At 37.9% G+C, this 25,520-nt stretch overlaps 1 protein-coding gene across 1 annotated transcript in view; it reads right to left on the bottom strand.

Annotated features, from left to right (window-relative positions):
* LOC145671558 (beta-galactosidase-like) overlaps nt 1-6,019 on the bottom strand; it is a 66,880-nt gene extending 60,861 nt beyond the window's left edge. Inside the window, exons 1-2 of the mRNA XM_081740745.1 lie at nt 6,008-6,019; nt 824-987 (exon numbers count right to left, since the gene is read on the bottom strand). Of these exons, the coding sequence (XP_081596871.1) occupies nt 824-987; nt 6,008-6,019 (176 nt within the window). The remainder of the gene's footprint in view (nt 1-823; nt 988-6,007) is intronic.
* Between the last annotated feature and the right edge of the window lie 19,501 nt (nt 6,020-25,520).

Raw genomic sequence — 25,520 nt, 5'->3', positions numbered from 1 at the left:
TAATTGGCTGATTAGCTAGATTGTGATTTAGCGTCCTATTCAACATCGAAGTTATGTCTGACCTCGACGTGGGATCCCAACCATATGAGCTCCCACCTGCAATCGAGCCGGGCCCCAGCGCGAAAGACGTATACTTTAACCATATAGCCACAAGGAGCTCTAAATTCTTTTGATTATTTTAATGTGTTGGAGTGGTTTAATTGTTTTTAAGATACTTCTCTTTCATTTTTTGTATATACAGTCTTCGTTTGCTAAGTATTAAACAAGTTTAAATGAACAGCATTGGTAGGCCGGGCTCCAATTCGCATCACCCTCCGTGGCTATATCCATGAATAACGTCACTTGAGAAATATATTTGCTATTATCAAATGTTTTATCAATGTTGGTTTTTCAATCAAAGCAACATTATTACGATGTAACTAATTTAGTTTAATAATGTCACAACAGTTTGTCTAACAATCTTTTTTCAACTTCCTCCAGAATTGAGGACGAAGCCATTAAGTTGACTCGCCAATTTTTATAACCACCTATCATTTTCATCAATGTTTACACTGAATTTATTACGATATAAAATAATCACTTATGGCAAATTCAATAACACTGGTGACTGGTATGTAAGTCTGTACCTAGAGAGATATAAAATTTTAATTGAGGGTATAAAAGAAGAAAGGAAATATTAAGTTGTTTCAAAAATGCCAGCAATAAAATGATGAATGGAAAACGGAAAGCCCATCCTTCAAGTAATTTCCATGAAATCTTAGATTAATTTTTAATTTAGATTTTGACAAGTCTACACACAATCATAAAAGAAAAGAACACTTACGTTGAAACTGCGTTTAGTCCAGCATGCTTCAGTTTCACTAGCCTGTCTTCCCAATAAGCGAATGGAACACGGAAGTAATGGATTGAACCAGATATATATCGGAAAGGTTCCCCGTCCTTTAAGAACTGGTCATTCTCGTAGTCTATACGGAAATCTCGACTTGACTGCAAAAATGAAGAGTGATCAATACAAAATACAATATATGTATAATACAAATGAAATAAGATCATTCAGTTTTACGTTAATCGATTGTATCTGTTGGGCTAAAAGAGACGGATGATTAAAGCAAGTGAATGATGATGGAAGAATTGGTGAAATGATAATGTGGGGGGAAACAAGAGTACCCGAGGAAACCCCGGATATGATATAGTTCACTACAAACTCACTTGGTCGGGGACCCCACGTACTAGAGGTGAGCGCTCTATCACTGAGTCACCGTGGCCTCATACTATAAATAAAAAGCTTACAAGAGACATCACCCAATTGTCCGGCTCCGATTTCAATGAAATTTTTCTAGCTGATAGTGGATATATATGTATTATTTGTGATGAGAGAAATTTTTGCCATGGTGCATGTTTCCTATTTTTTTGCTATTTTTTAAGAGTTGTGTGGTTATTAGAAATTACTGCAGAACTCCCTTACTAACCTTTGTAAACGGAGCGTTAATGAAAGAACAACCATGTAGATACATATAAGGCCTAGGGGGAAGTTGTATGGTAGGTATAACCTTGACGGCAGCCATCTTGAAATCAGCCATTTTGAATTAAGGTCAAGTTTTTTTTTTTAATAGGAATAGGGTAATATGATACATAATTTCGGGCTAGAATTTAATCAGGAAGACAATGGTGAAGCTAGTTTTGAGATACGCCAATTTGAGGGAAAGTTACAGGCATTTAATTGTTCACTTTCTACGTGCGTAAGTCCCTTACCTCCGCTTCTAATCCGCGTATTAATGATAATAAGTTTATAAAAGCTTCGGTAATACATGTTACTCCTAGAGGGAAGTGATACGGTAAGGGTATCCTTGACGGCAGCCATCTTGAAATCCGCCATTTTGAATTAAAGTGAAGTTTGAAAAATGAAAACTATAGCATGTGACACCTCATTTTAATAACAAATTTTCCCCAAAAGTCAATGGTATGCTTATTTTTGTTCTATAGTTAACCAGTATGAATTTAGGACTGCTTTTAATGTGCACCAAACGTCCATTATTCGATCTTTCAAATTGGCAACACTCGTAATTTTGACCACATGTTTTAAGATTCCAACTGGCACTTTGCAATTGTTACCATGGCTCATGTTTTCTAAATTTATTACATTTTTTAAGAGTTGCTATTTGTCAGTTCGTGAATAGTGTTGGGATAAGCATCCAGCAATCTTTCTGAATTTTGAAGACTTGCAATGTAATTATTTCTTTTAAACAAGAATACATGAAGAACCTATAGACCTAGGTGACGTAAAGAAATACAAATGAAATTATAAGAAACTGGTGTTATACGAACACAAAATTATCAGGAAATGTAGCCTACATGTTGCGCAAACGACAAATAATAAAACTTTTTTTTAATAAATACAACTTTAAAAGAACAGCAGCAATGACAGAAAATATCAAAGAGGCATAATATGACTGTTCATAAAACATTGTACCATGAGCATAATATGAAAACAGGCAACTTGTTTATAAAGAGGTGTAACTTAATTGAGTTTCCGATTAATACTGATTATAAATCTTACAAACATGAATCATCGATAACAATCGCTAGAAAACGAATGACTTATTTTGTCTGACTAGCTAAAAAATTGCCATAGAAAATAAATAAATAAATAAATATACAATAAAGAAATAAATATAAAACAAAACAAAAGATCCGTAATTTACACAACAATCGTATTTCGTTTTTCTTTTTGAAGTGAATTTTTATTTGATTTTTCGTCTCATCTACTATACAAGCTACGTCTTTGGTATTACCTGAATGCAAAGTTGGAGTTGTTTCGTTATGCGATGATTCATGTCAGTAAACGAGTTTTTGAAGGGCAGGTATAGGAAATAAATAATTACATGGCAAGTCTTCAAAATTCAGAAATATTGCTGGATGCTTATCCCAACACTATTCATGAACTGACAAATAGCAACTCTTAAAAAATGTAATAAATTTAGAAAACATGAGCCATGGTAACAATTGCAAAGTGCCAGTTGGAATCTTAAAACATGTGGTCAAAATTAGGAGTGTTGCCAATTTGAAAGATCGAATAATGGACGTTTGGTGCACATTAAAAGCAGTCCTAAATTCATACTGGTTAACTATAGAACAAAAATAAGCATACCATTGACTTTTGGGGAAAATTTGTTATTAAAATGAGGTGTCACATGCTATAGTTTTCATTTTTCAAACTTCACTTTAATTCAAAATGGCGGATTTCAAGATGGCTGCCGTCAAGGATACCCTTACCGTATCACTTCCATCTAGGAGTAACATGTATTACCGAAGCTTTTATAAACTTATTATCATTAATACGCGGATTAGAAGCGGAGGTAAGGGACTTACGCACGTAGAAAGTGAACAATTAAATGCCTGTAACTTTCCCTCAAATTGGCGTATCTCAAAACTAGCTTCACCATTGTCTTCCTGATTAAATTCTAGCCCGAAATTATGTATCATATTACCCTATTCCTATTTTAAAAAAAAACTTGACCTTAATTCAAAATGGCTGATTTTAAGATGGCTGCCGTCAAGGTCATATCTACCATACAACTTCCCCCTAGGCCTTATATGTATCTACATGGTTGTTCTTTCATTAACGCTCCGTTTACAAAGGTTAGTAAGGGACTTCTGCAGTAATCTCTAATAATCACACGACTCTTAAAAAATATAAAAAAGTAGAAAACATGCACCATGGCAAAAATTTCTCTCATCACAAATAATACATATATATCCACTATCAGCTAGAAAAATTTCATTGAAATCGGAGCCGGACAATTGGGTGATGTCTCTTGTAAGCTTTTTATTTATAGTATGAGGCCACGGTGAATTGAAACTTTTTAGTTGGACCCCACCTGGGACCATATGGGGACCCTGGGACAAGACGCTTTCACTTAAATCGTTGTACTTTGAAAATAATGCCACACTTCCTTTCCTGTTTTCATATTTGTCTCACCGTTTGTGATTTATAGGGCTGATCATGGACTTTTCACTTAAGATGTTTACATTTTGACCCGTCGCCATTTTGCACAGGGTTGTTGTAGAGAGTCAAGACTTGCTGCATTTTCTTTCATTTTACAACAGCTTTCAAACAATATACCACTTAACGCCCCTTGACATTTGAAAATTTTGAGTTGGACCCCGTCTGGGACCCTGCGGGGACCCTGGGACAGGTATTTTTACCCCAAAAGTTTGTCGTTGGAAATTATGGAATACGTATTGGCCGAGTTTTCCACTTACTCAACCGTTTCCGAACAAATGACTCGGTTCAAACTATTATGCCAGGTAAATTTTCGTACTTCTTACATTACAAAATATGTTGTAATTCACGATATTCCGCTCGGTGGCACGTATAACTTGGGAATTCATCTAGTTATAACATATCAAATGCAAACACAATTGTCTCGTTCGGATCTCAGTGGAGCCACTGCGTGACCCTTCCTTGTCAGCCCGAGAAACGCAACAAAAGTCCAGGAATTGAATCGAAGCCACATTCGGCATATAGTCCTGATCTTTCCTCTTCGGATTACTATCTGCTTCTGTCCATGGCGCACTCCCTGAAATTAGGATGCTTCGCCAACCAGCAGGAAGATGGAAATAGCAGTGAATGACTTGTTTTCCTTTAATATAAGGACAAGAATGATATCGACGCGGAGTCGAGGAACTGGCAAGAAGGTGGCTGCCTGCTTTCACTGTTCTGTAACAAAGACAAGTTTGTCGCGTACCAGAATATTGCAAGACTTATGACTCATTCTTGTATTATTATTATTATTATTATTATTATTATTATTATTATTATTATTATTATTATTATTATTATTATTATTATTATTATTATTATTATTATTATTATTATTATTTAGCTCGTGTTTAGCTGAATCGTTAGTGTGCGCGATTTCGGTGAGTGATTCCTGGTTCTATTCTTAGTGGGAACACTAAAATTTTCCGGTATTGATCCAGCATTATGTAGTAATTAGGGAGTTATCTAAAAGAAGAGTTTTCGTTTGTTTCTATATTTGTGTACGAAATCTTGAAGCCAGAAGTTAATGTATGTTTGACAGACATTCTAGACACTAGGTTTGAACCAACATATTTAATATTTTAGTTCCTTTACTCCTCCCTTCTGTGCCTTACCTATCTCCTTTAAGAGAAATTCTGAATTTCCCTTCACTTCTACAATAATCCCTCGAAGTTACGATTGCCACGTTCACTCAATCGAGCTTAATTTTGTTTTCTCGCTTATACTTTTATAATATTTTAATATTTTTGGGGGGCGGGAGGGACATTTTCTTACAAGGAATGCTATCATCTTCATTTACTAATCAATCAACTTTAGCCAAAGACGAAAAAATGTAACAAACGCGAAAAATTGTGTATTACAATATACGCGCAAGATTTAGTGTGCATGGGTGTATATCATTGAAAAAAAAATCTTATATTTCAGTGGGTGTATAAAGATTCTCCAATGAGCATAGTACAAGCCAATCACTTGAGGGAGCCCCTGAAAATGTCCCCCTCTCCATCCTTCGTGCCACGTTAGGTCTGTGGATTAATTATCGCCGCCACTGCCCTACCTTCTATTAGATTTATGTGTATGGCAAGAAAACTGCATTATTTTAGTGTGCAGTTTTCCAGGCTACTTCCGTAATAAGCTTTCTCGGATTGAGCGCCTCGTTTCTACAGCTAACCCAACTAACGCTTAAGTTGTTTGAAAATTACTTATAAAAATACCCCCTAATAACCAGAGATGGAGTGGATCAGTGGATCGTAGGTCAAGATTTGTGAGTGGGTCATGGGTCAACAGAACGTGACCCACTGCGATCCACCGTGTTGACTCACTGGCCAACTCTAACCTACTACAGCACATCGACCCACTCTGCTCAGTGCATTGTAGACAGCATCTTCTGAAACTGGTCAATTTGTTTACGTTTTACTTTAAAGGCCTCAATTTTTCTTCCCTTTTTATTTGTTTCTATTTACTTACCTGAGAAGACATATATCTAAGTGAAGAGGAACTTTTGGATATTGATATTTGTAATTGTAATAATAGTAAACTTGGCTTTCCAGAAGCAGCCTATGCGTTTTTAGAGGAGCTGACTACTGGAAAGAATATATTTTTGAATCACCTGTAATATATGAAGTATTATATAAAAAAAATGAATATTACTATGTGTGCGTGATCATCACGGCCAAATGCCAAACCCAAATGAAATGACTTTTGGTATGTAGGTACACCCTAATCCCAACTGGGATGTTATCATATCGCTTTCATTATAATACATATCCTAAGAGAGTGAGAGTCCGAATTTTTCCGAAAAATTGAGCATCTCAGGAGCCGTTCAACTTAAGGAGCTGCAGTTCAGTATATTTCGCAGCCTTGTTTTATTGCAAGTGTGAACTCCTTAATCAGTGGACAGAAGGGTGTGGATAATGGACCAAAGTTGGTGATAATGAGTTTTGGTGGGTGATCAGAGAGAGTGGGTCATGTTGCGTCGTGGGTTACGGTGGGTGGTGGGTCAGTAGGACAAGTTTTATTTAACACACGCCATCTCTGATCACAATATACTCGAATGATGAGCCAGTTAAAAAATTGTTGCATGAGTAATACAAGGCTTTACCTTTTTAATTAATAATATAAAGCTTATTAATATCTTAGCTCTACCAAGTAATTATACTTTGCCCTAGAATTAGGAGCGGTTTAAGCAGTTGCTAAATGTCTAAAAATGCCTCGACTGAAGAATACTTAAGTTTCTTCATTTCATATACAGACTCTTGTTGGTTGACATCAATACTTTCGTGACTTATATTGTTTTTATACTGACGAGCGTTTGGCTTCTTGCTACAAGACTCCTTGTTTCGCAGGAATAGGAATTAATATGTTCAAATGAACGGTCAGTTACATGATCTTGTAATCCAGCTGCCTTAGAGGAAATATAGTGCAATGGGGAATGGTCTTTATACAAAGCGTTGATCTTAGATGATGGACCGGATTCAATCCCAAGTTGTGGTTCTGAATTCATGGCAATAGTGGGTTCTGTCCTTTATAATCCCGGTGTTGCATAACAATGCATACACAGAAACTCAAATGGAGTTAAATGAGCATTCGAGTTCCGTATCCCACGTTTATACCCTTTAGGCTAAAGGAGATTGGTGATTAAGGGAAGCGAATGAAGGTATAATTGATGGAGTTCCAATGTCGGGGAAACGGGAGAACCCGGAGATCTCGTGTCACCAAGGATCGAACCAGGGACCCCTTGCACTAGATATTAGCCCTCTACCATTGTACCAACATGATACCCTCTCCTCCACACACATATTTTTCTTATTTATAAAAAGGTAAAATACTCATTTCTCAGTTTCCATATACGTGGAATCCCTGATCCTAATTTCTAAGCTATCCCTTGACTTCGAAGTCACTAACTTCTACTTTCTCGTAGAATCAAATTACTGAGGAACAAACTAACAACGTTAGCCATTCTGTATTTCTCTAATACTCCGCCTAACCCCGCTCGGCAATAGTTATAAAATTTTCCCTCGAGCAGAGCACTCATACACAAACATATGTATACATTCATAATGTTGTATTGACCTGTCTTTAATATGTAAATATTTTTAGTTTATTCTTTATGTTATGTCTAATAAAGGATATTGTAAAGCATTGTTGATAGTTTCAATTCTTGTGCTCAGTGTTATCGTTACTAAGAGCCTGAAAATTCAGTGCAGTGATATTGATCTTTGTAGCAGACGTACGTTGACACTTGTCTCTAAAAAGAAAGCGATGACTGATTGGAAGAAAACTTCTTTTCTTGCAAAATTCGAGCAATCATTTCCTTATATTGACGACGCACCCTTAACGATAAGCTGCGAGCGAAGATGTAGAGAATATCAAAGTTACGACAGCAATGGCAACTTAATATATACGTATCGCTTTGATGAAGAAGTTGTAAGACCATCGTTCATATATACTGTAACTGGTTTTGCTGTTTTCTGGTTCTCCCTTGAAGAGATGAAGTTTAAAGGAATCCTTCCGTACGTTAGTGTGAGAACTGATCTACGTACATTTCGTGAGCTACATAAGGATCCCTCAATGCAGAGAATAGATTCCGATCTGTCTTCCACCTCATTGAGCGACACACAGAGTGGCTCCACTTGGTATTTAAAAATAGAAAATGATAAAGGAGAAGAACAGAAATTCGACATTTTTCAGTTTGCGAAGCTTGTGTTTGCAGGGATTCATACACACAATTCCCTTACTACCATTGGATCAGATGATCACATTAATGAACTATCGGAAGACGATTTGAGCGAGATCCCGGAATCTGAATTCGATGGAATAATCTTCAACTCCAGTACAGAAAGCTTAAGTTCATGCCAGAAGAAAAGACAGAAGAGACCATGGTGGAAAAGACTGTTGTGTTGCTGTAGTGGTGGTTGTCGTTAAGGACACGCTTGTTATACGATGAGAGCCGTCCAGAAGAACTAGAGACGCCTCCAATAGGGGAGAATCTTTGGCAATTGTTAACCACGCCGACAGCAGTAATAATAGAACCCCTACATCAAAGATCAGATTGCACTGTTAATCATTTTGGAAGATGAAAAAAAAAAAAAGATGAAAATTATGAATATAGCTGCCGTGCCTTGGCTCACATAATGGACTTTAGGAAAAATGGAAAATATTTACAAAACTTTTCGGCTACTTGTACAACAATAATGCAGCTCAGTATGTATAAGAATTTGACTGGGAAGTTAACTTGATGAGAATGGATTCAAAAGTTCTGTTAGAAATTATTGAACCAACCGAATATCCGGTACTTAATACGAAATACTACTTTCTTTACTAATGAGGCTACCACAAGTGGACCATAGTATGTGTTAAGTTTTAATTGTATAGCAGTTTTCTTGTATAATATTGTTGTGTAAAGAAGTGTTACAACTTCTGTCATTGTTTGATGTATTTAAGGAAGACTGTAAATCCATATCAAGATGTTTCAAATGAATTGTAAACACATGTGGATGCCCAGGAAATGAAGAAAGTAATTTTATTTTGGAAAAGAAAGCGGAATTTCGAAGAAGGATCTGAAAGAGGACCAAGAATAGGATGAGAACTGGTTGAAAATACGAGAATCGTAAAAGCGTTGAAACGAATGAAGCTGGAAAAGCATGCTGAGAAACAGTTTAAAAGATTTATTGAAGTACCATATATTTTCTTTCGTATGTTTAGATAAACACTCAAACGAAAAACGAAGACAACAAATTAATAATTGTTTTCCGTAACTGCAACCATATTAGATGGAATAATCTGCGATAAATTTGTCATTTTTATTTTGGACTTTAAAAAGTATTAAAAAACCATACGTTGCATTAACCTGACTTATTATTCATAATGCTTTTGAAATTATGAAATACTTTGCTAATTCATTGTATAACAGTGGTTCCCAACCGAGGATTCTCAATCTTTGTGTAGGGGCCGCGGTGGCTCAGTGGTATAGCGTTCACCTCTGGTTCATGGGATCCTTGGTTCGATCCCAGTTCACGCCAAGTGGACTTTGAGGTGCACAAACACCGTGTGTGTGGGTTTCCTCGGGATTCTACCGTTTCCTTCGACTTTTTTCATTCCACCATTTCATTCATTTCTCATCATCACCGTCTCCTTTAGCCTAGCCGGCATACCCGTGGAACGTAATATTCAAAGATTTCATTTCAATCTGTGTTTACAATGTTAACAAGATGTCAGTAAAAGTTGATAAATTTTTTAATGACGAATGGCGGACAAAGGTTTTGATATGCAGCCAGCCCTCACTTAAATAGATCGTTCAAGGGCTTTGCGCAATTCGAAATTTACTAAATCTAATTTCTTTTACCATAACCATTTTCGTAAACAAGTATGAAAAATCGACAAATTATTACGTCAAATTAGCAGTTGTTCCTGTCTCACTCACTAGATGGCTCACAAGATAGAATTTAGAAATTTAATTCTATTTCTTATTTCAGATGTAAGTGCCATTCCTAAGCTTTACTTATATTGGCAACTTCTCATGTAATTGAATTTGCATATATCAAATTGACAACTCGTGGACTGACTGTAAATGTCGGTGAGTGGTATACACAAGAATAGGTATCTTCTTTACAAAGATTTATTAGCTACAGTATGGTGCACAATCGACAGATATAGTGCGCCGCAAGTGCTCATAGTGTGAGCTTCACACAGACTCCTAAACACGTACTCCAGCTATTAATTTCAGCAGTTACGCTTCTAAAGGAAACGCTGCTCCTGCTTGCACAAGGGAACGTTTCATGGACGGAATATCATGTGTTACCTCGAGCACATCTTGGCCTCCAATTTTGATCATGGATCATAGTCCAAGAGATTGAGATGAGGGCTCCCATCCCATCTTTAGACCACCGTCAAAAGTTAGCAACATGAATCGACTTAGGAAACGGAGATGAATCCTGTTGTAAGACTCAGTGGATTTGGCAAAGGAGGTGTGACCGAGAGGTTAAACAACAGGTATCAGAACATCAGACTGATGGTTCACAGCATGCATTTTCACTCCAGTTTCGCAGAAGTTGAGGTTCATGATTCCATGATACGACATCGTCAAGAACACCATCTCCATGCCGGGATGCACTTTGGGAACTACCATAGCGGTTTTTAAGATGATATCATATATACACTGGGTCATTTTGAACGTTCAAGAATTCCTCAATGGTAAATATATTTCCGTCCGTGGTATGAATCACCTATGAACTAAAATATGCTTTCATAACCCTGTTCCGGCGTAGCTACAGAGTTGGGAAATGCCCTTCATGCGTTTGTACTTGTAGATCAAGATTCGTAGTTTCTCACGCAGTGTCTGACAATGCACCATGAATGCAATCTCGTTTCTTTCGCCATGACACTTTTCATTCCGTACCGGATTATTGCAGTCGAGTGTGCATATATATGTTGGCCAGTGGAGTCCTTACTAGGGATGGCCAGAACCGGTTCCTAGTGGAACCGGTTTTCGGGTCTGAACGGATCCGGTTCTAGAAGATCCGGTTTTTCGGATCCAGGCCTGGAACCGGTTTTTCGGATCCAGGTCTAGAACCCGTTCTTCGGATCCAGGTCTGGAACCGGTTCTTCGGATCCAGGTCTAGAACCGGTTCTTCGGATCCAGGTCTGGAACCGGTTCTGAAACAGAACCGGTTCCTCGCGGAACCGGTTCCGCTGGAACCAAAACTTTGTGACCATCCCTACGCAAAACCGAGCTGCTGGCAAGCTGTGAACAGTATGCTAGATGAAATGGTGGAAGCGACAGGCAGGCGCCCAGGCTGCGGCAGCTTGTCTCATTTGGCTAAATAAACTGGGTAACTGGCAAACTCATTGGTTAAACAGGCAAACTGGCCAACTCATTTGGCTAAACACCCACTGGTGGACCAAAATTTTTTTTCTGGGGGCACAAGCGTGTCTGGGCGAGGAAGGCACAAGCGCATGGTCCTCTTTGCATTATTTTTGAAGGTGATCTTTATGCCTCATTTACGGGTCTTTGGGGGCTTTCGGATCCAGGTCTGGAACCGGTTCCTAAGATCCGGTTCCGGAACCGGGTTTTCAGATCCAGATCTGGAACCGGTTCCTAAGATCCGGTTCTAGAACCGGGTTTTCAGATCCAGATCTGGAACCGGTTCCTAAGATCCGGTTCTGGAACCGGGTTTTCGGATCCAGGTATGGAACCGGTTCCTAAGATCCGGTTCTGGAACCGGGTTTTCGGATCCAGGTCCGGAACCGGTTCCAGAACCGGTTCTGAAAACCGGATCTCCAAGAACCGCCGCCGGAACCGGATCTTTGTGGCCATCCCTAGTCCTTACAGCACGTGTACTATCCTAATTTGGATTATCTATGACTGTGGATATCGGCAGCTTCATCTCTATAGTAAAGGTGACAAACACATTGATAAACTTGATTCGCTGCAGGAGGTTGAATATCTCAATTGTAGTCTTAAGCGCCATATGCAAAACCACAACAGTTAACCTATTTTCATTTGTACCCCAGCACATCTAAAATAAACAAATAAAAGGAGCTGAAATATTGTGATTACAAACCTTCATACCCTATATTACCTCCACCTAACATGCGTCCTGACAGCTTTTACTTGGCTTTTTATGATCACGTTAAGTTTGTATCAATACCAGCGCATGCTGAAAAGTAATGTGAAAACAGTTACAGGTATCCGTATAAAACAATCCATATACACCAGTAGCACATCTACTTTAATCTACAGAGCTCAGTCATTATTTTTCTACATCACCACCCTGGCAATCAACTATATATGCCAACTTCCGACCAGTTTCATTAACTCATTGTAAAAATATTAATTTTTTGACGAAACCACAGCCTGACTTCTTGCTTCATTGTATCGTCAGCATCAAAATGAAGTCTTCTTAGGTGTCCTTAAGCTTCAGACAGAGATGACAATCTGATGGAGCCACATCTGAACTATATGCAGGATGAGGAATGACAATAAAACCAAAGCGCTATAAGTTTTTATTGTCATTGTATTAGCGTCAGGGAAAACATTCTTGTACTGAATTAGAAGCACTATTCGTGAACGAACTCGTCGTATCCATGCTTCCAGTTTCTAATACTTCACTTATAAAATATCGCATCTAAACTTTAATTTATAGAGCATTTATTTGTTCCATTGATTGTGCATTATTCTGTTAAATACTGCAGATTCCATGTTTGAGTATAGTTATGTATATATCGAGAAGGAAAAATATGGAAGATGTTCCAAGATCGCAGACGAGAAAGATCTAACGTAAGTCTTCGCCATAAAAGGAAAGGATGAGACATCAGCTGACATTTATGAACTTTTTACCCCGAAACTTGAATCAATAAAGAGACAGAAAAGGGAGTACAAATCTACTCCCGTGTTTTCACTAGTTATATAATTTCCGAATATTGAACTGTGATCTTACGTTTTGAAAGTCCAAATGCTGTAAAATGTCGAAGCACACATGACATTTTTTTTTTTTTTTTGTCGTCAATTGTACGGCCAGCTTTTCAGTAGTATGGCGTGTAGTCCATAGTGGATGTGTATGCATTATTGAGCAGCAAAGAGGTAGCTGAAGACAAGTCGACTTTTCAAAGGGGAATTTATCATAGTTGTTTGAGGTCAAAAGAGAAACATTCTATCATTAAGGAAGGGGCCCACGGACAACAGAATGCTATATAATGGTATATCCTCCGGAGCCTCCTTCAACCCCTAACGCGAATCAAAATTTCACTATGTACACTCATGTCCAAAATTATTGTCGCATGTCTATAAATATGTCATTGTAGGAATATAATTTGATAACCCTGTCGCTATGTATTTCTTAAATGTTAGTATGTGTATTATCGGCAAAGACATGTATGGGGCAAATTTCATGTCAAAAGATCAGTAAATAAGAACAATAAAACGAAAATAAAACTTTCTTGTCCATTTAGCAACATTTTGTTTTACTCATTCTAATTTCCGTATTTATAATTCGTTTCCTATGAAATTTACCACAAATATACACTTACCGATTATACGTATAGTATCAAAAGTACCCTACAAAATCATTATCAAATTATATTCTTACAAGAAGACAGTTATAGATATGCGACAATCATTTTGGACATGAGTGTACCTACGTTGCAGATTAACTTGTAACCCTTACATTACCCTATGAATCCGTCAAGCAATTATATCGATTGTGATGCTAAGTGGTGCTAGTGTCAACGTATATCGACTTTAACTTCTGTCTGAAAATAATCGATGCAACTATTTGGTAGATTTTCTCTGTAGTTCTTTATCTGCGACGTTGCCATATAATGCAATTCGCATCTCCACACGAGGACCTAAAAGGTATATAATTTACAGAGTGGACAATTTATCTGAACATCCGTGATAACAGAGACACCAAAAGAGGAAGAAAAGCGAAACTTGGCACGAAACAACTATAAGGAGGGGGACATCGTTTCACGTATTAACCGCTTAACTTATAATTTTTTTTCGCAAAAGTCGTTCCAAATTTTATATTTTTTTTTATTTGTTATTTCTATTTTACGTTGAAGGTAGAGGTATGTGGAAGCAAACATTACTAAAACTGTCCAAAATTTAGGCCCGAATTAGGCACTTTAAAATCACCTATTTTAAAACCACGAATATATTCGTTCGTAATAAAGGCAAATGAATCTTGTTGTTAGTCTTAATTTTTTGAACATTTTTTGTGTACAAGAAGCTGCAACGAATCTTTTAAAATATTTTATGCAGTTCGTTGAATTTACTTGAACTTCAAGCTGATCAAAATTGAGATTTAAATTTTCCTGCAAAAAATATTAAAATCCCGAATATGTACGTTCCACAATAAACATTACAAAATTACACTAGCATATTCAGCAAAAGGGAAAGAAATATATATTCAAATACGTTTTTATTTATTTAGAATATTTTTGAATAGAATGTCGCAGGCTAATAACAATAAAATGACAGATATTAGAAAATCTCTATACATTTGAGTTAGTTTGAAATGTTCGGAAATGTATGGAAGGCCTTGAAAAAGGGTAAAGAACAAATACTATGTCAAATATCTACCTTCCAATGTATAACAAAATATTTCTGAAAATCTACGTCAATTATAAAATCTTGTCTTCCAAAATACTAAAAGTATTTTTTAACATAATGCAGTAGCCTAACTATAGAATGAAAAATTCTACTAAGTTCCCAACACACATTTACACAAAAGTAATCTTTTTGACGTTCAAATATTGGTTGACAACACAAAACCTTTGCAATATAAACAAAATGGAAGACCGATTATATAAAGGGTGGTCCAACTACAATGCACGATGTTAATTGTAAATAAAACGCAAAGTTTTCAGAGAATAATCTTAATATTTTTATTATGATAGAAGAATCTATGACAATTATGTGTGAAACAAAATATCAGCCAAATGCTCGCCACGGCTTCGGTGGCAGACTTCTATCCGATGGTCCATATTTTCAGTGACTCTGAGACATAATTGAGGTTCAATATCATTAATTTGCCGAATTATCGCATCCTTTAGCTCTTGAATTGTTCTTGGCTTATTGACGTACACTTTTTCTTTTAAATATCCCCACAGAAAAAAGTCCAATAGTGTCAAATCACATGATCATGGCGGCCAGTTAACATCGCCACCACGTGAGACTACACAACCATTGAATTTTTCGCGCAAAAGAGCCAATGTTTCGTTGGCTGTGTGGCACGTGGCACCATCCTGTTGGAACCACATATCGTCCAGGTCCATATCCTCAATTTCTGGCCACAAGTAGTCCGTTATCATCTCGCGATAGCGAACACCAGTCACGGTAACTGCTTGGCCGACCTCATTTTCAAAAAAGTACGGCCCGATGATGCCGCCAGCCCATAACCCGCACCAAAGAGTCACTCTTTGTGGATACATCGGCTTTTCAACAATCACTCGTGGATTCTCATTTGTCCAAATGCGGCAATTCTCCTTGTTAACGAATTCACTGAGGTGAAAGTGTGCCTCAATTCTCATACTCAATTGAACTTAATTATGTCTCAGTCATTGAAAATATGGACCATCGGATAGAAGTCTGCCACCGAAGCCGTGGCGAGCATTTGGCCGATATTTTGTTTCACACATAATTGTCATAGATTCTTCTATCATAATAAAAAATATTAAGATTATTCTCTGAAAACTTTGCGTTTTATTTACAATTAACATCGTGCGTTGTAGTTGGACCACCCGTTAGTTTCAAATTCTTTATAAATTCTCCATGAATTTCGTAAGAGTACAAACTTTGTACGTTCAAATGTTTGTTGCTGTATGTAAGGCCTTGAAACAGGGAACGACACACAATCCCACATCACAGTCCTTGCACTCATATCTGGATTATCTCCTTATCTTCTTCCCCTTCGCGTCGCGGACACGGCTACACATGCCACACACTCTTGTAGGATGTTCTTTCTTCTTAGTTCGCGGGACAAGTTCTGGGAAATGCCGGCCTGTGAGTCGATTTGGATTAGTTACCCTAGATGGACGACCTACACATTTCGATCCATATTCCTCTTTGCCGTATGTTGTCATCATCTTCTCTATTGCTGAAAGATGAAAATCGAGAGCCTTCTTCGTTCCACCTTGTTTCTTGTACATTACAAATGCGTCCCAAAAACAGAGGTCCAGAAGATGGAAAAACAGCTTCTTATAATACTTTTTCCCTCTCTTTCTCGCTACTGGATTGTCAGCAATTTGCTGATCTACTTTGTCAACACCTCCCATAGTATCGTTGTAGAAGACTACAGCAGCTGGTTTCAATTTCTCTTTGTCTCTCTGTTGCACTTTCTGCATTTCAGCATTGTGTATGGTACTAAGAACACACACCTGTCTTTTGTCCTTCCATCTAAGCACAGTAGCTTTGCCTCTTTGGAATGCAACCATTTCTCCCTGCCTGAGTTTTTTATTACGAAATGTAGGTGGCATGTCCTTTCGTGATGGTCGAACAGTTATGTATATATCAGTTCTGTTAGCAATAAGAAGATCAGCCAGTGCTGGACAAGTGTAATAGTTGTCAACTGTAAGACAGTAACCCTTCATCAAAAGGGGTTAATGAGCGTCATCACAATTTGCATTGACTGCGACAACGAATGATATTCTTCGTCAAAATTGGTTCCTTTTCCTGTATATATGATAAATGACCAGACGTATCCACTTTTGGACTCACACAGCATAAATGTTTTTATCCCAAAACGTGCCCTTTTCAGTGGCATATATTGTACCCATCCCAGTCTTCCCTTGTACAACATTAGACTCTCGTCAATCGTAATATCTTGTTCCAAAACACACGCACTTTTGAACTTTTCATTCAGATCGATGACAACTGGCCATATTTTGTTCAGTTTATGTTGGGGATGACTGTCTGGATCATATGCATCATTATCTGAGAAATGAAGGCATTTCTTTATTGCCAGAAACCTCTGGTAGGTAAGTATTTGGCGGAATATCGGTGTCACGATAGTTGGGTTTTTAGACCAGTACATCTGATAGTTGGGTTTTTTGACAATAGACTGTAGCAATATAACAGACAAAAACACACGCACTTCATCACTGGTTGTATCGCACCACGGAGACACATTCTTTTCTTTAGCATACTTGTTAGTCTCGGTTACAACAAGATTCACCAAATTGTCATCAATGAAGTAGTTCACATATGTCAACACGGTTTCAGGATCTCCTTGCATTTGGATACCTGGATTCTCTGTGAACGGAAACCGTGGAGGTGGTGGCGGCAATCGACATATTAAGTCCACTTCTATCCACTGTTGCACACTAGATAAGCTTGTATCACTATCTTCGCTTTCATTGCTAGACGAACTGCTGGCATACGATGTGGTCGAAGTGTCGGAACAGCTAACTTCTAAATCGAAGTCACTTTCACTGTCCATGTTGACAAAACTTCAGTGGGTTTTTTTTTTTACCATGCAAAACCCGTAGAAGGGAATACCTTCTCTTGGGAGTGAAGTTAATGGTACAGGGAAACTAAGGATAAAATGGAAGGGCAAAGAGGTTTTATTTCATTTATTTGATATCTTTATTTATTCATTATATGGGGATCTTTATTCATCAATTGATTAACAATAATCGTCATTCAACGTATGTTCATTATTTGTCATTGTCTATGTATGATGTGATGAAAGATGCAGTGCAAATCAGACGCCACAACACAGTGATATTGGTTAGTTAGACAGATGAAGGGTTATCTTCTTGTGCCGGGGCGACTCGGCACATAATGAGAGACAGCATGATGCCCTTGTTATTGCGAATTAAGGTGCAAAAGATGGATAGATGTTGGGTGATAAATCTGGTGGTTGATATGCTAATAGATAGTCGTCTATGTGTTCGTCAGGATGGGAAAGAACATACATTGTAATTAAATGTTGAAGGGGTGTAGGTTGTAGACGGGGTGGAACGTCTTGTTCAGCATCTATACGTATACTACTGCAAAGGATGGGATGGCCTTGCGTCCAACGAGTAGTGATGTATCTGGTACGCAGTTTTTCCAAATGAAGAAGAAGATGTGGAAACGGAATACGATCATATAGTAGCCGGGTAGGACTAGGCAGTTTGATGCGATATGCCAGGCGTAATGCATGTCTTTCAATGATCTGGAGGCGAGTGTAGAATTTGTTACTGGCATTAAGCCATGCGATGTGTCCAAGAAGTATAGATGGTCGTATGAAGATTTTATAAGTATGTAACAGTCTCTTGATGAAGGCCCCATGAAGTACCGACTAATCTCTTCAGAACATTTAGTTTATTTTGCGCTAGAGATATGAGATGCTGAAGATGTCCACGCCATGAAAGATGGTCATCAAAGATTACACCCAAATACCTCGCTGTACGTGTGACAGAAATGCGTGTGCCTGCTATGGTAAGATGTAAAAGAGATCTATTGCGTCGGACCCGACTGGTACGTCCTGATGGTAGGATGACAAGTGCCTGTGTTTTAGTGGAGTTGATTCGGAGTTGCCAAGTATTACACCAGTCACAGAACTTATTTATTGCCTCTTGAAGTATGCTATTGATATGCTGAATAGATTTCCCACAGGCAAAGTAAGCAGTATCATCTGCAAAAGTAAAGGTGTGGATAGGGTCAGGAGGAACAGGCAAATCTCGAACATATAATATATATAGGAGTGGCGATAGCGCTGACCCTTGGGGTACACCAGTAAGTGGGAAAATAGGAAAAGATAGAGATGAATTAATGCAGACATATGCTATGCGATTGGTAAGATAGTGATAAATCAGTCTGATATATGCGAGTGGTAGACGTAGAAGATGAAGTTTGTAAATTAATCCATCGTGCCAAACTGAATCGAAAGCTTTTTCCAAATCAAATAACAATAAACAGGAAGGTTGGATGCTATTGAAGTGGTTGGTAAGAATAGTGGTAAGTTTGAGTAGATTATCATTGAGACTGTAGTTGGGGCGAAAACCAGTTTGGTGTAGAGGAATGTGATTGTGGAAGAAGTGAGTATGTTGGCGACGAACTAATATGCGTTCAAGTATCTTTCCCAGTGTAGACGTAAGTTGTATTGGGCGGTAAGACTCTGCCTTTGTGTTATCCTTATGTGGTTTCAAAAACATTAAAACCTTTGAGGTTTTCCAAGAAGCCGGATAATCACCAGTTCGAAGTATAAGATTATATATAGCAGAAAGTAGAAGCAGAACCGCCAGTGGAGCCTCTTTAATATGTCGGTAAGTTATACCATCAAATCCAGGAGCTGTATTCTTCTTATTAGCTAAGACTTTGGTGATTTCCAAAGGTGTAATCGGATGAGTAAGAGGATGATCCGAATCCAAGTCATGATTAGCACTAATACGAAGATGTGTTTGGTGTGGATCTGTTACGTTGCTGATTCTAGTGAGTAAACGTTCAGGGGTATAGGAAATGACTGGTGGCGTAAAAATGCTTTGAAGTGATTGAGCAAATACGTTATCCTTCTCTGTGTCAGTTTGTAGCGAGGTCTGATTGACGATGAGCGGGTAAGAGAGAGACGAGCGTCTCCCACAGAGCCTGTGAAAGGCATTCCAGAATTTGGTAGGATTATGTTCCTGGTCAAGATGGTTAACTGTTTGGATGCACTTACGTCTTTTATAGGCAATGATATAATGGTGAACTTGGCGTAGATATTGGCGCTGTAGTTGTAAAAGCCTAGGATCACGTGTGCGAAGATATTCATGGTATGCCTGCCGTGCAAGAGCAACTAGTGTGCGATATTGAGGAGGAAGTGCGGGTCGAGCATAATTAGATCTAATCGTGGGTATATGCTGATGGCTACTATGTTGTATAGCAGTAGTGAGCGTATCGAGCGTGGTATGTAAGTCGGAGTGATGTACTGGAGTATTCACAATGGAGAGTGTAGTAGTCAAATCTTCTCGATATTTTCCCCAGTTAGCACGGTCGTAACAGAGAACGTTGCGTGGTGGTGCGTCAGGAGCTTGAGGGTGGTTTGGAAAATGTAAAGTCACTTTAACTGGGTCGTGGTCACTGCCGATGGAAGATAGAACATGACAGTTGATGAATGGTTGTAATGTAGATGAGACAATGACTGCGTCAGGAGTTGTATCCGAGGAAGGTCGGGTATGTCTTGGTAATGCACATAGTTCAGCATTTGTGTGGAGCGTTAGAAATTGATGGAAGTTCCGTTGTTGCGTAAGAGTGCGACTGGATAAATTGAGATCAGTCATAATAATATAATGACGGTACGTGGTGTCCATGTATTGGAAGAATGTCAAGGGAATTTGAACATTAGGTCTAACATACATAGTAGCAAAGGCAATAGTACGTGAAGGAAAATATATCAGGGTGATGTTGTGCTCCGGAAGAGGGGCCTGAAAGTGATGGGTGATCATGCGTTGAGGTAGTCTGCTTCGTACTCCTATAAGGGTTCCGCCATTTGCTCGATCTCCAGGTGGACCATCGCAACGAGAAATAGTATATGGCTGATAATGCACATGTTGGTGTGGCAAAAGATATGTTTCGTTCAACGCAAAGGCGTGAATATTTTCTTCAAGTAGTAAAGTGTGAAGTAGTACCCTTCGAGTGTTGAAGGAGCGGATGTTTAAAAACAGAAATGATAAATCCATGATTATACGTATAATTTTAGACAGGTGTTGAAACAGGATGAAGCTGAAAGTGAACATGTTGACCAGAATATGTAGCATAAAGTTGAATGTTATATAGTTGCTTAACTGTAAACATGTCTTGATTAAGAATATGAGAACGCAGAAATGGATGAATGTTTTGGGTAGTAACTGTAAAGAAACGAATCATGTCTTCAATCGTAACAGGGTGAGTTAATGAATTATTTGGTGGCGTTGAACGGTCAGACGTTCTGATTGGAACAGTAAGCTGTGGTTGAGTAGGATCAACTGATGGTTTAGCCTTACATTTAGAACTGTAAGTTAGATGCTGATCAGAGCACGTGTTGCATTTAGGATTTGTATTTCCACTAGGACAATTTCGAGTAGCATGAGGTTGGGTACAGTAACCACAAATCAAAGAATTTTTGCAATCTTTGGTCACATGTTGATTATATGTTTGGCACCGTTCACAGCGTATAGGCTGCGGTGCTGGAGTTCTTGAAGGTTCAACCTTGTGTCTCCGTCTGTAAATGTATGCTCCTGTAAGAAGTAGGTGATCAACTACAGATTGTTCAGGAGTCAATACACGTACTAGATAGGTTGGTCCACGGTCATTACGGATTCGAATGCACTTATGTACTTGAACTTGTTCCGCTTTCAGCTCTTCCTCGATTTCAGTGTCTGTGTATTCAGGGTCAACGCCCTTGACTACAGATAACATAGGTGGCTTTCGAGGAGGCGGAGGTTGTTTGTTTTGTCTGGGTTGGAGTTCTGTTATATTGGCGTTTTTGCCAAAAATCTCAAAAGTAGCCTTGTTCCTCACATGGCGATGGAAATCCGGGTTAAAGGATTTCAAAATAACTCCATTATTTCTGAAGATAATTTTACTGATTTCGACACGCGGAACATATTTATAAGTTGCTGAAAGATGTGTTTTGGAGTCTTGAATTTCGTGTCGAAATTTGTCAGTAGAAAGTTGTAAAGAGTTGGCTGTTGAGGATTGATAGAAGCAGACGGAATAGCAGAAGTCTCTGTTGAAGTGTAATCCATAGAATGTATCGTGGAGATTAGTTTCAGATGGAATTCGTACTGGCGAGCGTGAGCGAGAACGTGCATGTTTAGAAGGAACTGTCTCTATGGTATTAGATGTTCGAGATCGTATTGGTGAGCGAGAACGAGATGGAGGTGACGAGACATTTTTAGAAGATTTGGCAGAAGTAGATGAACGTTGTGATACTGTCCGAGGAAGTCCGTTATGCATGGCCTTAGTCGTGTGCAATGTTCGAAATCCAAAAGAGCAACCTGTGTCGCAAGGCGACAAAGAGTCGGTTAGAATATGAAAACAATGACCTTCAAAATCGTTAATTAATACCCTCCAGAAGATGAAAACCTTCTGTCAGACTCCTAAGTAGGGTATCTGTACTGGTCTCACAAGTACGTTTGCTATACTTGATCACAGCATAGTACAGTAACTGCTACAAGAGGAGTTAGGTTCGAGGAAAGATCTTCAGTGGGGAAAAATGAGCTCAATATAAGTCAATATTCCACTCAATCTACCACGAATTATTGTATTCTGTTTTGCAAAAAATACCATTATTTCAAAGAGAAATAACAAACAAATGAATTCTCGGTACAATGTAAATATGCTATTTCAATTTAGTCATTTCGTCAATAAGCATTGGCCCTTCAATGCAAAATATTAGCCAAAAATAGTTAAATGAATCTTACCGACATCTAGCGAACACCCATACACTCAGCTGCGAACGTAAGGATTCGTCGTTTAAATTAATATTTAGATTTTTTTTTTTCTTTGCACGAATATATTCGTGTTCATAATTTTAGGGCAAAACAAAAATAACGTAAAAATTCGTGGTTTTAAGTTAAGCGGTTAAATATTACCACTTAATGAACAGTGTTGCCATCCCAGTATAAAGTTACATTTTTTTCAAATGGCACTACGCCAAATTATTACATATTTCAAATCAGCATGTGAAACGAAAACTTAAAATACCATTTTTATTAATCAGTATTGCAAACTAAGGATGTTGTAGTATCACAAACATCCAAAGTTTGGAAGCTTCTATCACACATACAACACAACGGAGATGGACAAGATAATGCACATCGGAAGTACCTTAGCGTTGGATAGAAGCTTACGGTTATGCCGGCTAAGCTAAAGGAGACAGTGATGATCAGAAATGAATGAAATGGTGGAATGAAGAAAGGGGGAGGAAAGGAAGAACCCCGAGAAAACCCACGCATACGGTGTTTGTCCACCACAAAGCTCAATTGGCGCAAGCTGCAATCGAACCAAGGACCCCAAGTACCAGAGGTGAGCAATCGCGGCCCAGAAGATTTCATTTGGGTGTACTCTAACAAATAACATTGTCGACTCTTTGATTGCCTTCTCACCCCTCTCTCGTTGCTTCTGTGTCCGTCAAGCATTGCACTGAAAGTTAACTACAAGGTTTATCAGAGTACAAAAAGTCATAATCTTAGATCAGATGAGGTCTGCTATAAGAATCGTCAAAAGTTTAATCGACTTCTAGAACTTACCGCTGAGCCGAAACAGTTTCTTTAATCCTTTTTGAATAGACTATGTTAAAAACCCAGGTATGGAAATATAAATAGACGTGAAAATATATTTGAAATATTTAAGACATGGTGTCTTGATTAAGACATGTTATGCCGAGAATGAAACAAATGAATGTTCAAACTGAAGTAGTGATATAATTAATCAACTATAAAATTCTACAGTAATGATACAGAGCTTACATTTCGGCTGCTTCTGGGTTTCCAACTCTGTCTGACTCTCCCGGTCTGACTGGGCCACCGGGCCTGCATGGGTGTATGGATTTATTTGCATTACCACGTCAGACCACGTATGAGAAGCGAGACTCATACCCAGATGATCCGGATATAAAGTCACCACCCAAATGATCCGGTGAGCCATTCCATCATTGCTATACACAATACGAACAAGTAAAAAAAAATAATTATCAATGATAACCAGTTTCATTACAGAAATAAAAATAACAGAAAGTACCACACCCGGGATTGAATACGGACTTGTGAATTACAAATCCGACGATTTAACCACGACGCTACAGAGGCAGTTCTTAGGTCAATCCAAGCTTGCATGCAAGCCCCTGAGACACACATACAAACTCTTTATTGTATTTATATTAGAAGATAAACCTAATATAAAGAAACCTGCATACCCTTTGTTACATGTATTAATTAGGTCAGGATACCAGGACCTGATACACTGTTGACGAGCTTTTTTAGGTACAATGTTGCCATCTCATTAAGGAACTCATTAGGGGATAAGCCAATTAATTCTGTGACTGTAAGAATATTTATTGTTAGGCAATCATGGCGTAGAAGAATGAAAATCCTGTCTTCTTTTTCATCTTCTTTTTTTGTAAGAGAAGACTTACTGAATAAAAGGAAAGGATTCTAGCCTCTTCTGAGGATACCCTTTTGGGATATTGATAGAGCCCCTTCTATGCAATGAAACGTGTTCATCTTTGGCATTATTTATCTTGTTTTACTTAGTAAATCATATGCTAAATCCAAGAATTTCTTTCAAAATTTGTACTGTTTCCGCTTAGGAAAGTTGAGGTCGATGTAGTTAGTTTAAAGTTTCCTTATACAATTCTTAGAAAGGAAAATTGCTCCACAGCAATTATCTGACTAACTAAACACCTGCATTCATTTAGGCCTATAATAATATTTGTTAAAATGAGTGTTACAATAAAAAAGAAAAGAAAAGAGAAAAGCAAAAGAAATTTACATCACTGTGTTATCTCTTATCTTGGGTTCGATCTCCAATGGTAGTATATGAGATTTGTACTTCTTTTTAAATGTAACATACTATTTACAAAATATCTCCCAGAAAAAAAATAAACCAATCAGTATTATATACAGATGGTTGTCAAAATATATGATATAATCTCCAATCTCAACCTACCCGACAACATGTGATATTGTCTAAGAACTGATCCTTAAGAACAGGCAGAGCCCAGATATTCAACAACTCACGGAACCGTGTTGGGTTCATTCTGCATACATACTGGACATGAACAAGCCTTCAGCAAAGTGCATACCGAAATATCTAACAGTGATCAAAGAAGGAATGAGTTCAAATATCCAAGGCAGTTCTGATCCATTTTGAAATAGTGCTCTTATAAAACAATAATCATGCCTGTTGTTCTGTATGGTTGCGAAACATGGTCACTTACTCTGAGGGAAGAACATAGACTGAAAGTATTTGAGAACAAGATCCTGAGACGAATATTCGGACCCAAGAGGAACGGGAATGGGGAATGGCGGAAACTTCATAACGAGGAACTACAAAATTTATATGATTCACCCAACATTGTTAGGGTCGTCAAGTCTAGGAGGCTTAGGTAGGCGGGTCATGTAGCTAGAATGGAAGAAAGTAGAAACGCTTTCAAAGTCTTAACTGGAAAACCAGTCGGAAAACGACCATTAGGAAGACCTAGGCGCAGATGGGAGGACAATATTTAAGATGGATCTCGCAGAGATTGGAATACAAAGTAGAAACTGGATGCAGTTAGCTAAGGATAGAAGTCAGTGGAGAGCTTTTGTGAACGCGGCATTGAACCTCCGGATTCCATAGGCATATATATATATATATATATATATATATATATATATATATATATATATATATATATATATATATATATATATATATATATATATATATATAATATATATATATATATATATATATATATATATATATATATATATATATATATATATATATATATATATATATATAATATATATATATATATATATTATATAA

The sequence above is a fragment of the Thermobia domestica genome, chromosome 15 (genome assembly GCF_964235325.1).
Source record: "Thermobia domestica chromosome 15, izTheDome1.hap1.1, whole genome shotgun sequence".
Taxonomy (NCBI): Eukaryota; Metazoa; Arthropoda; class Insecta; order Zygentoma; family Lepismatidae; genus Thermobia; species Thermobia domestica.
This window is presented reverse-complemented; position numbering and strand designations above follow the sequence as displayed.